Below are 15637 nucleotides of genomic sequence, written 5' to 3'. Positions count from 1 at the left end.
GGACCCCACACCTGTCCAGATAATGTATAAACTAATGTTTTATCTTGACTTCTGTAAACCACTTAAGTGACAATCAAAATGACAAAAGTCCCCTGGCCCTTACAATGTCCGGAGCCCCCTCACTCTCGTCTCAGCCTAGGAAGTGATTTACAGACTTTCATTCCCATCTCCACTCCTCACCCCGACTCCCAAGGTAGTTTTGCGGGTATAAAAAGGTCTTGTCACCCTTCTTTCTCTGCCACAGGTTAGAGAGACGTGAGTCCTCCGTGGTCGCCGTCAATAAACCCTGCAGTTTAGCATACTTTTGTCTTAGTGTTAACTTTCTGTGCTCAGTCCAATACAACACCGGGCATAGTGGTTCATGCCTATAATCCCAGCACTTTGGGACGCCAAGGCAGGCAGATCACGAGGTCAGGAGTTCGGGACAAGCCTGACCAACATGGTGAAAACCCATCTCTACTAAAACTACAAAAATAAGCTGGATGTGGTAGCCTATAATCCCAGCTACTCAGCAAGCTGAGGCAGGAGAATCCCTTGAACCTGGAGGACCGAAGCTGCAGTGAGCCTAGATGGCGCCACCGCACTCCAGCCTGGGCACTTAGAAGACCATAATGACCATCTCCACTCATCCCACAATACACACTGATACGGTTTGGCTGTGTCCCCAACTCAAATCTCCCATAAGTCATGGGAAGGACCCAATGGGCGGTAACTGAATCATGGCGGGGAGAGACTGTCTTTCACGTGCTGTTCTCATGATGGTGACTAAGTCTCACTAGATCTGATAGTTTTATTAGGGGGAGTTCCCCTGCAAGCACTCTGCCTACCACCATGTGAGATGTGACTTTGCTTCTCACTCACCTTCCGCCATGATTGTGAGGCCTCCCCAGGATGTGGAACTGTGAGTCCATTAAACCTCTTTTTCTTTAAAAATTACCCAGTCTCAGGTGTGTTTTCATTAGCAGCCTGAGAACAGACTAATACACACACTGAGTACCTATCACTTGGAGATACTGCACAGGGTATTGGAACCCCCAGATAGGCTGCCCCTGAAGACCTGGGTCACAAAAATAGTCACTGATAATTAGCACAGACCAAGCTCCAGGTGCTTCCTAACTTCCAACAGGTTAGGGACTCTACTCGCTCCACTAACTGGGGTCAGAGAGGTGAAATGACTTAACCAAGCCCAGGCCTGGGGTGGTGGTGAGAAACTGACTCATGATTCCCTGACAATCTGAGTTTCCTTCTTCCTCCTTTCCCTGAGCACTGAAACATCTGCTATGGTAGCAGAGACAGGCAGGGAGGTGCAAATCAGGCAAATGCATCTGCAGGGCAGCAGGGTATTCAATGAAGGGAGTGAGTAGAGGAGGGGCAAGAAGTCAGGAACAAGGGAAGCAGCCCCACCCCTCTTGCTAACCCGACCTTCACCTGTAAACCCAGTCATCTCTCCACAATCCCATCTGTCCTCAAACCTTTCCCTGACTACATCTTGATCTCCATCTGGATAAAACTGCACCATCTAATATGGCAGCCACCAACCACTTGTGGCTATTTATTTTATTTTTAGAGTCTCGCTCTGTTGCCCAGGCTGGAGTACAGTGGCACGATCTAGGTTCACTGCAACCTCTGCCTCCCAGGTTCAAGCGATTCTTCTGCCTTAGCCTCCTGAGTAGCTGGGATTATGGTCATAAGCCACCCCGCCCAGCACACCTGTGGCTATTTAAACTTAAACTCATGAAAACTGAATAATATGGCCAAGTAAGGTGGCTCACGCTTATCATCCCAGCACTTTGAAAGACTAAGGCAGGAAGATCGCTTGAGCCCAGCAGTTCGAGACCAGCCTGGACAACATGGCAAAACCCAATCTCTACAAAGATTTAAAATTAGCCAGGTGCAGCCGGGCACAGTGTCTCACACCTGTAATCCCAACACTTTGGGCGAGGCAGGCCGATCACCTGAGGTCAGGAGTTCAAGACCAGCCTGGGTCAACATGGTAAAACCCCATTTCTACTAAAAATACAAAAATTAGGCTGGGCGCGGTGGCTCAAGCCTGTAATCCCAGCACTTTGGGAGGCCGAGGCGGGTGGATCATGAGGTCAAGAGATCGAGACCGTCCTGGTCAACATGGTGAAACTCCGTCTCTACTCAAAATACAAAAAATTAGCTGGGCATGGTGGCGCATGCCTGTAATCCCAGCTACTCAGGAGGCTGAGGCGGGAGAATTGCCTGAACCCAGGAGGCGGAGGTTGCGGTGAACCAAGATGGCGCCATTACACTCCAGCCTGGGTAACAAGAGCGAACCTGTCTCAAAAAAAAAAATACAGAAATTAGCTGGGCGTAGTGGCACATGCCTGTAGTCCCAGCTACTTGAGAGGCTGAGGCAAGAGAATCACTTGAACCTGGGAGGTGGAGGCTGCAGTGAGTCGATATTGTGTCACTGTACTCCAGCCTGGGCAACAAAGCGAGACTCCATCTCAAAAAAAAAAAAAAAAAATTAAAAAATTAAAAATTAGCCAGGTGTGGTAGCATGGGCCTATGGTCCCGGCTACTCAGGAGGCTGAGGTGGGAGGATTGCTTGAGCCCAGGAGGTTGAGGCTCCAGTGAGCCATGATCACACCACTACACTCACTCCAGTCTGGGTGACAGAGTGAAACCTGTCTCAAAGAAAGAAAGAAAAGGCTGGGCATAGTGGCTCATGCCTGTGGAGGCCAAGGCAGGCGGATCACTTAAGGCCAGAAGTTCAAGACCAGCCTGGACAACATGGCAAAACCCTGTCTACCAAAAATACAAAAATCAGCCAAGCGTGATAGTACATGCCTGTAATCCCAGCTACTAGGGAGGCTGAGACAGGAGAACTGCTTGAACCTGGGGGGCAGAGGTTGCAGTAAGCCAAGATCGTGCCACTGCACTCCAGCCTGGGTGAGAGAATAAAACTCTGTCTCAAAAAAGAAAAAACAAAGAGAGGTACAGAAAGTAAGAGAGAGAGAAAAGAGAAAGGGGAGGAGAGGTAAGGGGAGGGAAGACAGGAGAGAGAAAGAACAGGTGGGCAAAATAAAGGGGAAAAAATAATAACTCTAAGATAATACAAATTTAAAGATACATGAATAAATAAAAAGTAGGGACTTCTTCCCTCCCCACTCTCCACCAAAAATGGAGGAGGAAAAGCAAGAGGAAAGGTAATCAGGAGATTGAGCCAGGAGAGAAAGATGTAATCAACCATAAATGACCTTTCCCTAGCCTGCCCACCTCCCACCCCACTTGCCTGGCCAAAGGGCTCCTGGGACTGAGATCAGCTGTGGAGGATATGATTGTTCTCAAAAGAGGATAGCCCAAAGGCAGGAGACTGCCCTACCCACACCTGCTCCTGCAGCCCTTCTGCATTTACCTATTTCAAGTGACTCCCTTCCTAGGTACCTACTATGCCCTACTCCTGGCCCATCCTCTTCACCCTTCTCCCATTTGTCCCCCTACCCAGAGCTTCTTCCTACAGATTCCATCTTCCCCTCCTCATGGACTGAGGATCAGAGGATCAGACTCATCCTCACAAGATCTTTTGAGACTTTTTTTCCCCAGGGCCTCACCCATCCTGGCCCTCCCAAGGTCACGCCCTTTCTTCTCCCCATCTCCAAGGTCAGTTTCTACCCCTTCCCTCCACCCTCACTATCAACAATGACCAACATTCCTATTGCAGTTATGATGTGCCAGGTCCAGTCCTTAGCATTTTACACATTAATTTTTCACAGCCCTATGAGATGGCCACTGTTAATATTTTACAGGGAGGAAAATTAGGTCCATAGACCCAGAGAGGTGCAGTCTGTTGCCCAAGGCTACTCAAGTGGAAAGTCGCATAGCAAGGACGTGAACCCACCCACTTAACCACTACTCTGTCAACTGCAGTTCAAAGCTCTTCTGCAAGCTACTGCCTCCCCCACCCCAAAGAGGGGTTTCTAATTACGTTATCTGCAGGGTAATCTTGCCCATAGCAGCATACACCTGATGGGACTGTGACTCTTTTGGCAAGAAACAAAGCCTTCTCAAGCGTTTCTAAGAAATGTGGGCAAAGTGTCCTGTCTGCACCTCTCTCTTCTTCTTCCCCCCTCATTAATTCAACAAATACTAATCATTTCCTCTGTAGTGTGTCCAGAACACACGAATTCCCTGTCTTGATATTCGAACAGAAGACACAGGAATGAAACAAATCTTTTACACATTTCATTTTAAAATCAGAATTGTGGCAAAGGAGCAAAGAACTACAGGGCCCTATGCAGCCTGTGACAGGGACCTGCTCTCTTCTTTCTCCTTCTTGAAGAGGGATCTTTGCCCAGAAGAAAGTCTCTCCCTTACAAAGTCAGTTGCATTCTCCAAACCCTGAGAGAAAAAGGTCTTGCGGTCCCTCCAAGGAGCCCTGAATAGGGGAAGACAGCGGATAAGGAACTCCATCCTTCTCAAGTCGTCTTTCTCCCTCAGGGCCCACAAAGAAGTTGCAATCAGGTTCTTTTCCTCTCCTAAGGAAGTGGCAGAGCTTCCCTTCGGTGTCTTCTCCAAGAGGTCTCCCACGTTTTCCCTTCTGGGACAGCCCTTCCTTCATATCTTTCAGGGACCCCACACTCTGAAGATAGCCTTTACATCCCTATTCCCCTTTGGGAAGACGTCCTGGAGACCAGGTACTCACAGATATAGCCAGTCCCCGAGCCCCAGGCCGCCGCAGCAGCAGGAGGAGGGCAGCCTGGCCCAGGATTCGGCTTTGCCTCCAAACCCTCGCCGCAGCGATTGCTACCGCCATCTTAGCTAACAACCATTTAGCGGTCCGGCCCTCTTGTAGGCTGGACTCCGGGCTCCCCCTTTATATGCCTGACGCAAACTCCAGGACCATCTGACACGGAAACCACCTTTTTTCCTTCCTGTGGTAGACAGAATGCACAGAGATTTGGAAAAGAAAATCTATCTGTCCACAGTTTTCTACAATTGCCTCACTGTAGTTATTCCTGCAACAGGCAAAAATAAAGGGCAACCTGACCAAGGCCCCAGGGATTTAGGGGCCCGGTGTTCAGAGTAAAACAGGACCAGGCCAAGGCCCGCCTCCTGTTCTCAACTGCCCAATGGTGTTGCCAGAGTTAGGAGGTGGGTCAGGGCGGAGCCAAATTGTTGGTAAACGCTAAGCCACGTGCGGACGCCGGGGCTGACTGCCCAGCCCAACGCGTGCGCACTGGTTACGCACCCTGTACGCAGCGCGCGCGGTCGGGCGGAAGTGACAATCGCAGCCGCACGTGGAGTCTGGCGTGATGGAGGAGGAGAGGCATACTGAAGCCAAAATTGGCGCTGAAACTGGAAGAGGGTCCAGCCCTCGGGGTCCCGGCTGCAGCCTCCGGCACTTTGCCTGCGAACAGAACCTGCTGTCGAGGCCAGATGGCTCTGCTTCTTTCCTACAAGGTAAGAACTTCACGCTGGTCTTTCTTTCAGAGAGAGACTACAGTGCAACTGAGTGTCCACCTCCCCACGTTACCAGCTGGTAAATGTCACTCCTGCACTGATGCAGGATTTCTTGTCCGGTTGAATACTACTACATACGCAGCGATACACACATCTCTCCCTCACGACTAGAAAGGAGAAGATAGCTCCATCCTGGCAAATATCTCTGAGAAACAGAAGAGGGGCAGACCGTCCCCCCAAGAATGGATATTTCAGAATAGGAAAAATCACCTCACCAGAGTAAATATCCCCCTTAACTAGATTCGTCCTCCGCCTCTCACACACACACTCTAGGTCCATGCATCCCGGACTGACGCAAACCTATCTATTTGCAAATACTCTGGACTGTGACGGATCTTTCACCCACATAAATACTCGCCACTGCCACCTCACTGCATCTCTCCACAGGAGTAAATATCCCTAAGGTTAGAGCAAGTCTTACCTATAGGGTAAATATGCCCTTCCCCTAGCTAAATAACACTCAATACTAGATTAACTCCAAGAACATTTTTCTTTAAAATTTGACATGGGAGGCCGGGCGCAGTGGCTTCACGCCTGTAATCTCAGCACTTTGGGAGGCCGAGGCGGGTGGATCACCTGAGGTAGGGAGTTCAAGACCAGTCTGGCCTACATACAAAACCCCATCTTTACTAAAAATACAAAAATTAGCTGGGTGTGGTGGTGGGTGCCTGTGATCCCAGCTACTCAGGAGGCTGAGAGCAGCTGCAGTAAGGGGGAGGATGGTTAGCTTTCAGGAAGGACTTCCTGTTAAAAGTTACTAATATCAGGGCCAGGTATGGTGGCTCACACCTGTAATCCCAGCACTTTGGGATTACAAGTGCCCAGTAGTTCAAGACCCTCCTGAGCAACATGGCAAAATCCCCTCTCTACTAAAAATACTAAAATTAGGCCGGCACAGTGGCTCACACCTGTAATCCCAGCATTTTGGGAGGCCAAGGTGGGCAAATCACCTGAGGTCAGGAGTTCAAGACCAGCCCTGGCCAACATGGTGAAACCCCATCTCTATTAAAAATTTTTTTAAAAAGCCGGGAATGAAGACTGTACTTTCAGGGATCATTTCTATAGTGTGTTACTAAAAAGCCGGGAATGGTAGCATGTGCCTGTAGTTCCAGCTACTCTGGAGGCTGAGGGGGTAGGATTGCTTGAGCCCAAAAGGTTGAGGCTGCAATCAACCATGATGGCACCACTGCACTCCAGCCTGGGCCAGGAGAGTGAGACCCTGCCTGAATGCCTTAATGGATGACTATTACTAATATCAGCTAAAGTCAGTTGCACACTCAGCATGAGCCCCACAATGTCTGAAGTGTTCTCTGTGAATTGAGTCCTTTGACCCTTACCGGACGCTAGAGGGGAGGGACTGCTGTTGTCCCCATTTTACAAATGAGGATTCGCAGGCAGAAAAGTGAAGTGAGTGCTCCAAGAATCACTGCCAACAAATGGCGGGGGTGGCGTGGGGAGCCCTGGCCATCAGGCTCAATGCCACTAATGGGGCCCCAGAAGCCGCTGTGAGTGAGGCCTCCCCTGCTGTCTCCCCAGGTGACACCTCTGTCCTGGCGGGTGTGTACGGGCCGGCCGAGGTGAAGGTCAGCAAAGAGATCTTCAACAAGGCCACACTCGAAGTGATCCTGAGGCCGAAGATCGGGCTGCCTGGTAATGGGCACTGCTGAACCTCCGAAGAGTGCCCAGTTTGTCAGAACCGCTCCCTGGCTCCTCCCTGCCAGCTGCCCCCAGTCTCCACTCCACTGTTTCTTTAACTCTCTGTCCCTGTGTCTCATCTTCTGTTGCTTCTCTGTCTGCCTCTAATTTCTCCCTCCGTCTCTCTTTCTCCCTATCTCTGCCTTTATCTCCCTTTCATTCCATTAACCCGTTTTTCTTTTTCTTTTTCTTTTTTTTTCAGATGGTGTCCTGCTCTGTTGCCCAGGCTGGAGTGCAGTGGCGCGATGTCGGCTCACTGCAACCTCCGCCTCCCAGGTTCAAGCGATTCCCTTACCTCGGCCTCCTGAGTAGCTGGGATTACAGGCAACTGCCACCACCCCCAGCTAATTTTTTTGTATTTTTAGTAGAGGCAGAGTTTCACCATGTTGGCTAGGCTGGTGTCAAACTCCTGACCTCAGGTGATCTGCTCGCCTCGGCCTCCCAAAGTACTGGGATTACAGGTGTGAGCCACTGCGCCTGGCCCTTTTTAATTTATTTTTTATTTTTTTGAGATGGAGTCTTGCTCTGTTGCCCAGGCTGGAGTGTAGTGGTGCGATCTTGGCTCACTGCAACCTCCACCTCCTGGGTTCAAACTGTTCTGTCTTAGCCATCCAAGTAGCTGGGATTACAGGCATAAGCCACCACACCCAGCTAATTTTTCTATTTTTAGTAGAGACAGCGTTTCACCATGTTGGCCAGGCTAGTCTTGAACTCCTGATCAGGTGATCCACCCGCCTCAGCCTACCAAAGTGCTGGGATTACAGGCATGAGCCACAGAGCCCACCTTTTTTTTTTTTTTTTTTGAGATGGAGTCACTCTTGTCACCCAGGCTGGAGTGTAATAGTGTGATCTCAACCCACTGCAACCTCCACCTCCCAGGTTCAAGCCATTCTCCTATCTTAGCCTCTCGAGTAGCTGGGATTACAGGCACACACCACCATGCCCAGCTAATTTTTGTAATTTTAGTAGAGACGGGATTTTGCCATGTTGGCCAGGCTGGTCTCAAACTCCTGACCTCAAGTGATCTGCCTGTCTCAGCCTCCCATAGTGTTGGGATTATAGGTGTGAACCACTGTGCCTGGCTCATTAACTTATTTTTCACCCTTTTACCCTCATATCCCTCAGTCCCCACTGGCTGGGCCTGCTGGGGTGGGAGTGGGCGTGGGTAGCATCACAGACATGGTACTCTCAGGTCTTCCTCCCCTGGATGGTTCCCTTGGTGGATGCCGGAGGTAGCAGGGGTCGGTGGATGGCAGGCAGGCCCTGCCTCCTTCCCACTGGAATCCTCCATCATCCCTGCAGGTACCTGCACCATCCTAGCCTGAGACTATGGGCCCTTTCCAGGGGGTTTGGGTGGAGCATACGGAGTAAGGTGAGCCACATGGAGGGGAAGACTGTGACAACCTCTCTTCAATTTCCTCAGGCGTTGCAGAGAAGAGCCGGGAGCGGCTGATCAGGAACACGTGCGAGGCGGTGGTGCTGGGCACATTGCACCCCCGCACCTCCATCACCGTGGTGCTGCAGGTTGTCAGCGATGCTGGCTCTGTATCCTTTCCCACAGGCTGCTGCCTCCAGGAAGTCTCCTGATTGCTTCTTTTCTGGTGGCCACATATGCCCTCTCTGCTAGCCAGAAAGCCTTCAAACACTTGACAGGCACCAGCTCACTGAAGGAGAATAAGCATAGCCTGAGTGCTCATGTGCCAGACCCTGTTTGCTGTGCCTTACACACATATCTCATTTAATACAGCATGTGAAACACATGTCCTTCTGATCCCCGTGCAAGTGGCAGAGCCAAGACTTAGACCCAGATCACCTAGTTCTAAGCCCAAGGACCCTGCCAGATGAATGTTCTTATCTTCGCATGTTTCATGTGACAAAACTGAGGCCCAGACAGGGGAAGGGGCTTGCCCAAGGACACACAGCTGGAAGGCAGCACAGGCAGGACTCAAGCCCAGGCCAGTCTGACTCCAGAGCCTGTGCCAATCACCTCTTTTGTTTTTTTTTTTTGTTTGTTTGTTTGTTTTGAGCCAGGGTTTCAGTCTGTCGCCCAGACTGGAGCACAGTGGTGCAATCCCAGCTTACTGCAACCTCCACCTCCCGGGCTCAAGCAATTCCCATGCTTTAACCTCCTGAGTAGCAGGAATTACATGTGCCACCCTAATGCCAGGCTAATTTTTGTATTTTTAGTAGAGAAGGGGTTTCACCATGTTAGCCAGGCTGGTCTCAAACGCCTGACCTCAAGTGATCAGCCCGCGTTGGCCTCCCAAGGTGCTGGGATTACAGGCATGAGCTACTGTGCCCGGCCGGCAATCACTTGTACTCTGCACCTTAGTGGATTTCAGGCTGTCAGTGCTGGAGGCACCCTGAGCAGAGAGCAGCTGAGTCAGGAGCTTGGCCTTGAAAGATCACTGTGTCTGACGTGAGGGAGGTTGAGGTTGAGGACCAGAATTAGGCATTGTAGAAGGCTTTACTGGTACACGGCCCTGAACTAGACAGACGTTTTATGGAAGGGCAGAGAGAGAAGGTATTGTAACTCCATTTTACAGAAGGGGAAAGTGAAGCCCAGAGGAAGTGGTGGGGGATCAGCAGCAGAGCTGGAACTGATTGACTCTAAAGCTGTGGCTTTTGTGTGGCCTGCTAGGCCTGGAGAAGAAACACAGGAGGAAGCTGAAGCAGAGTCAGCTGACTCGCAGCCTGCACTCTCCTCCCATGCTGGGTTCCCTGCAGGCAGCCGTGAGAATGGTTCTTCCTCCACTGCCCTGCCAGCTCTGTCACTGGGGAGTGGCTGCCACCCACATTTCAGGCCTGGCTCTGCCAGTGCCTCCCCCACGTGACTTTGGAAGGTTTCTTCCCCTCTCTGACCCCCTTTGCCAAAACGTGTGGTACGTACTTCAGTACATACCTGTTGAATATTATGATATTCCCTACCTAGCAGATGAGGAGCTTGGGAGTAAGTCACTTCCTCAGGGTCACAAGCTGAAAGAGTAAAGCCAGGTCTGGAACCCAGGGTTACGCAATCCCAGAACCACTTTTAACTATTCTGCCATACTGTCCTGTGACCGATTAGTGATATCTGCCACAGCCATTGGCCCAGTGGAGGGAGGCATGGATCTGCTCTGCTGGCCAGACCTACAGTAGAAACTTCTTAGGCTGGGTGCTATGGCTCAAGCCTGTAATCCCAGGACTTTGGGAGGCCAAGGCAGGAGGATCACCTGAGGTCAGGAGTTTGAAACCAGCCTGGCCAACATGGTGAAACCCTGTCTCTACTAAAAATACAAAAAATTAGTCGGGCGTGGTGGTGGATGCCTATAATCCCAGCTACTCGGGAGGCCAAGACAGGAGAATCGCTTGAAACTGGGGGGCAGAGGTTGCAGTGAGCCAAGATCACACCACTGTACTCCAGCCTGGGCGATGAGTGACATTCTATCTCAAAAAAAAAAAAAAGAAACCAACAACAAAAAAGAAACTTAACCATTGCTCATGGTGCTCAGCTCCTGGCCTGTTGTCTGAATGCTGCCTGCATGGCATTGGTGGATGCAGGTGTACCCATGCGGGCTCTCTTCTGTGGGGTCACCTGTGCCCTGGACTCTGATGGGACCCTCGTGCTGGATCCTACATCCAAGCGAGAAAAGGTAAGTGATGACCAGGGTGGCTGAAAGGCAGAGGCCAGACAGCTCCCCCTCCCTCCCTCCAGGCCTCACTTCTCTGCAGACAGTTGGCTCATGCCACGTCAGTCCCACTTAGCAAGGGCTGCTCCAATCATCGTGGTTCGTTTAGCAGCAAGTGACAGAAACCCAGCTCAAACTTCCTTCGTTGGAAAGGAAATGTATGGCTGGGTGTGGTGGCTCACGCCTATAATCCCAACACTTTTTTTTTTAAAACGCTAGTCAAGCGAAGCAGTGGGAATGCAGAAGGAACAAGGAAATCTGTAACTGGTTGTAATCAATTAGTTGTAAACACCACTGCACTCGGACCAGCCAATCCCAACAATTTGGGAGGCCGAGGCAGGTGGATCACCTGAGGTCAGGAGTTTGAGACCAGCCTGACCAACATGGAGAAACCCTGTCTCTACTAAAAATACAAAATTAGCTGGGCGTGGTGGTGCATACCTATAATCCCACCTACTTGGGAGGCTGAGGCAGGAGAATCACTTGAACCTGGGAGGCAGAGGTTGTGGTGAGCTGAGATTACACCATTGCACTCCAGCCTGGGTGACAAGAGTGAAACTCGGTCTCAAAAAAAAAAAAAGTATGGCCAAGAACAGTGGCTCACACCTGTAATCTCAGCACTTTGGGAGACTGAGATGTACAGATCACCTGAGGCCAGGAGTTCAAGACCAGCCTGGACAACATGGTGAAACCCCGACTCTACTAAAAATATAAAAATTAGCCAGGCATGATGGTGTACGCCTGTAGTCCCAGCTAGTGGGGAGGCTGAGGCAGTAAGATTGCTTGAGGTCAGCCTGGACAACATGGTGAAACCCCGACTCTACTAAAAATATAAAAATTAGCCAGGCAGGCCGGGCGCTGTGGCTCACGCCCGTAATCCCAGCACTTTGGGAGGCCGAGGCAGGTGGATCACGACCATCCTGGTCAACACGGTGAAACCCCGTCTCTACTAAAAATACAAAAAATTAGCTGGGCCTGGTGGCGCGTGCCTGTAATCCCAGCTACCTGGGAGCCTGAGGCAGGAGAATTGCCTGAACCCAGGGGGCGGAGGTTGCGGTGAGCCGAGATCTCGCCATTGCACTCCAGCCTGGGTAACGAGCGAAACTCCGTCTCAAAAAAAAAAAAAAAAATTAGCCAGGCATGATGGTGCACACCTGTTGTAGTCCCAGCTGGTGGGGAGGCTGAGGCAGTAAGGCTTGAGGTCAGCCTGGCCAACATGGTGAAACTCTCTCTCTACTAAAAATATAAAAATTAGCCAGGCGTGATGGCATGTGTCTGTAATCCCAGCTACTCAGGAGGCTGAGGCAGGAGAATTGCTTGAACCCAGAGGGCAGAGGTTGCAATGAGCTGAGATTGTGCCACTTTACTCCAGCGTAGGCAAGTGTGAAACTCCATCTCAAAAAAATAATGAAATAAAACCAGGACCATCAGGATGTCCTCGCTTCACTTCTCGTCCCTGCCTTTCTCAGCTTCATTCTCCGTGGCTAGCATCTTTCCTGAGGCTGGGACTGACCCCGTAAGCTCCCAGTTTCCATCTTAAGAGGCTCAAAAGCAAACATCAGCTCAGGCTCAGTGTCTGAGCTCAGGTTATTCTGTGTTGTCTGCCCAGTGCTCTCATGGTTTCCTCCAATCCAGAAGGCAGAAACCATGTGGAGGGCTTGAGATGGGGGGAGCTGTTGCATTTTTTGGCAGTTGAGATGGAGTCTCGCTCTGTTACCCAGGCTGGAGTGCAGTGGCGTGATCTTGGCTCACTGCAACCTCCACCTCCCTGGTGCAGGCGATTCTCCTGCCTCAGCCTCCTGAGTAGCTGGAACTACAGGCACACACCACCACGCCCAGATCATTTTTGTATTTTTAGTAGAGATGGGATGCTCTACCCTTCTAACCCCATAGAAGGGTGACTGTCTCTCTTGACCTTGTGATCTGCCTGCCTCGGCCTCCCAAAGTGCCAAGATTATGGTCATGAGCCACTGTGCCTGGCCAAGGGACTGGCTGAGATTTTATCTGAAGGGAGGGTCCTAGGTCTCCCACTACCTTCTTCCCCTCGTCCCTAGGAGGCCCGGGCAGTCCTGACCTTCGCCCTGGACAACGTGGAACGGAAGCTGCTCATGTCCAGCACCAAGGGGCTCTTCTCGGACGCTGAGGTACCAGCATGGGGATGAGGGCAAAAGCCAGAGCCTTCCCTCCCACCGACATGCAGTCTTGTCCCAACTCTACCCCGGATTCTGAGAGGGTTCAGGAGAGCCGCTTGCATTTCTGCTTGTAAAAAACAGAGTTTTCAAACTTTGTGGTCCCAGAAACCTTTGTGGAAATGTTTAAGGGAAGCCCAATTTATGGGACAGGCAAAAAGAGGCTGAGCTCAGTTTAAAGTCAGAAGATGGCCAGGCATGAGCCCACTGGTACACACCTGTGATCCAAGCACTTTAGGAGGCTGAGGCGGGTGGCTCACGAGGTCAGGAGATTGAGACCATCCTGGCCAACGTGGTGAAACCCTGTCTCTACTAAAATTAAAAAAAAAGAAACTTTAGCCGGGTGTGATGGCACATGCCTGTAGTCCCAGTTACTCAGGAGGCTGAGGCAGGAGAATCACTTGAACCCAGAAGGTGGAGGTTGCAATGAGCTGAGATTGCACCACTGCACTCCATCCAGCCTGGCAACAGAGCAAGACTCCATCTCAAAAATAATTAATTAATAAATAAATACATACATAAATAAGGCTGGGCGCAGTGGATCACGCCTGTAATCCCAGCACTTTGGGAGGCCAAGGTGGGTGGATCACGAGGTCAGGTGATCCAAACCATCCTGGCTAACAGTGAAACCCTGTCTCTACTAAAAATACAAAAAATTAGCTGGGTATGGTGGCACGCAGCTATAATCCCAGCTACGGGAGGCTAAGGCAGGAGAATCACTTGAACCCAGGAGGCAGAGGTTGCAGTGAGCCAAGATCGTGCCACTGCACTCCAGCCTGAGCAACAGAGTGAGACTCAATCCTCAAAAAAATAAGAATAAAAAAATAAAGTCAGAAGATGAGGGCACATGATGGTCCCCCAGCTCCTAGCTCAGAGTGGTAAGCCACCAAAATTCCAGGTCTCAGGCTAAGGGACAGAAGCTTGGAAACTGCAAAAGCACGTCCAACCTGGACCTTATGAATCTAGGAATACATGGCAGGAAAGACTGGGAGTCTCTTGATTCCATGGCTCTTAGGTTATTCGGGGTCAAGGGGCCCATGACTGTAAACTCCCAAGACCACTCCAATTCTGCACTTTCTCCAGTTCCCTAGCTCTGCAAAGCTGGGGCCTCTTCCAAGGTAGGAGAGGATGCCTGATTGGTCTGAGTCCTGTTGCTGTCAGAATCTTACCCCTGAAGCCCTCACCCTCTCTTTATTTCTCCTGATCTCTAAGAAACGGCTCGTGAAGTGGGAGATAATGCCTCACCACCTGTCTCACTTGGGGGCGGGGGAGTGATGGGAGGTGAAGGGGGAGGTGGTGGGTTTGGGGGGCGAAGGGAGGCAGGTGGGGGTCAGCAAAACCTCTTGCATCAGCCCCGTCATGGTGTGTGTGTGTGTGTGTGTGTGTGTGTGCGCGCGCGCGCGCGCGCGTGCGCGCGCACAGGTCTCAGCCCCCAGCACCAACCAGTCTCTCCCCCGAAGCTCCAGCAGTGCCTGGCCGCGGCCCAGGCGGCTTCGCAACACGTCTTCCGCTTCTACCGGGAATCGCTGCAGAGGCGTTACTCCAAGAGCTGAGACAAGCTGGGGCAGGGGGCCACTCCCTCTGCCTCCACCCACCCACCCACCCGCTACAGCCTGAAGCAAACCAGCGGCCCAGCCTTGCCTCTCTGTCCTATGGGCTCATAGGACAGTGAGCCTGCAGCCATGTTACCATAGGGGCTCCTGCAGGGAGGCCTTGGCCCCTGACAGTCCCCAGGCTTGGGGACACAGATCCCTGCCCAACAAGGAGTTCACATTTATGGAATGGATGAGTCAATAAATTAATTCATTTTAACACATCTGTGGAGTACCCAATGTCTGCAGGCCCTGCTAGTGAGATCCCAGAGGAGCACGCAGCTGAGCTGGTATTTGCCAGACGGTACTAAATCTATGAAAAAAATAAAACCAGCCGGGCACAGTGGCTCACGCCTGTAATCCCAGCACTTTGGGAGGCCGAGGCAGGTGGATCACGAGGTCAAGAGTTCGAGACCATCCTGGTCAACATGGTGAAACCCTGTCTCTACTAAAAATACAAAAAATTAGCTGGGCATGGTGGTGCGTGCCTGTAATCCCAGCCACTCAGGAGGCTGAGGCAGGAGAATTGCCTGAACCCAGGAGGCGGAGGTTGCGGTGAGCCAAGATCGTGCCATTGCACTCCAGTCTGGGTAACAAGAGCGAAACTGCATCTCAAAAAGGAGTTCAAGACCAGCCTGGCCAACATAGTGAAACCCTGCCTACTAAAAATACAAAAATTAGCTGAGCGTGGTGGCAGGTGCCTGTAATCCCAGCTACTCTGGAGGCTGAGGCAGAATGGTTTGAACCCGGGAGGTGGAGGTTGCAGTGAGCCAAGATCGTGCCACTGTACTCCAGCCTGTGAGTGACAGAGTGAAACTCCATCCCAAAAACAACAACGACAATAACAAAACCCTCTTTCCCCCTTCTCCAGCTCAGGTCTCAGGGAGCAAGCACCCTGGGATGGATGCCCACCACAGCTCATCACCCTGACCGGTTGGTCCCCTCTTGGTCTCAAGCACCCCAACCCCTTCCATCCTCCCCGACACACACACACGAATAGGCT

The 15637-nt window shown here is 51.3% G+C and overlaps 2 protein-coding genes and 1 pseudogene across 9 annotated transcripts in view; 2 read left to right on the top strand and 1 right to left on the bottom strand.

Moving 5' to 3' along the window:
* The window catches only part of BCKDHA (branched chain keto acid dehydrogenase E1 subunit alpha), a 29077-nt gene extending 24284 nt beyond the window's left edge, over positions 1 to 4793 (bottom strand). For both annotated transcript variants that reach the window (XM_008988070.5, XM_054249553.2), the window contains exon 1: positions 4673 to 4793. In XM_008988070.5, the coding sequence (XP_008986318.1) occupies positions 4673 to 4783 (111 nt within the window). In that variant the 5' untranslated portion in view covers positions 4784 to 4793. The remainder of the gene's footprint in view (positions 1 to 4672) is intronic.
* A 454-nt stretch (positions 4794 to 5247) lies between these two features.
* EXOSC5 (exosome component 5) lies at positions 5248 to 14858 on the top strand. Of its 7 annotated transcripts, none has more exons than XM_078359801.1 (8): positions 5248 to 5430; positions 7027 to 7140; positions 7388 to 7461; positions 8609 to 8730; positions 10677 to 10817; positions 12908 to 12997; positions 14058 to 14160; positions 14503 to 14858. In XM_078359801.1, exons 3-8 carry the CDS (start codon positions 7431 to 7433, stop codon positions 14712 to 14714), a joined length of 699 nt encoding a protein of 232 aa, XP_078215927.1. In that variant the 5' UTR covers positions 5248 to 5430; positions 7027 to 7140; positions 7388 to 7430; the 3' UTR covers positions 14715 to 14858. The 7 variants fall into 7 exon arrangements, with proteins under 7 accessions (XP_078215927.1, XP_078215925.1, XP_078215923.1 ...); XM_078359799.1 differs by having other exon boundaries at positions 7388 to 8487; XM_078359797.1 differs by lacking the exon at positions 7388 to 7461.
* Positions 6525 to 6717, top strand: LOC118150400 (small nucleolar RNA U3; annotated as a pseudogene).
* Positions 14859 to 15637: the final 779 nt, after the last annotated feature.

Source organism: Callithrix jacchus, chromosome 22, assembly GCF_049354715.1.
Source record: "Callithrix jacchus isolate 240 chromosome 22, calJac240_pri, whole genome shotgun sequence".
In the NCBI taxonomy this organism is placed as follows: Eukaryota; Metazoa; Chordata; class Mammalia; order Primates; family Cebidae; genus Callithrix; species Callithrix jacchus.
This window is presented reverse-complemented; position numbering and strand designations above follow the sequence as displayed.

Excerpts from the sequence above, each read along its gene's own strand:
- EXOSC5 (XM_078359797.1), top strand. The coding sequence starts at position 5,283 with ATGGAGGAGGAGAGGCATACTGAAGCCAAAATTGGCGCTGAAACTGGA. Across the intron at positions 12,998-14,057 it reads GGCTCTTCTCGGACGCTGAG|GTTATTCGGGGTCAAGGGGC; the intron begins GTACCAGCATGG and ends CATGGCTCTTAG. Across the intron at positions 14,161-14,502 it reads AAGCTGGGGCCTCTTCCAAG|CTCCAGCAGTGCCTGGCCGC; the intron begins GTAGGAGAGGAT and ends TCTCCCCCGAAG.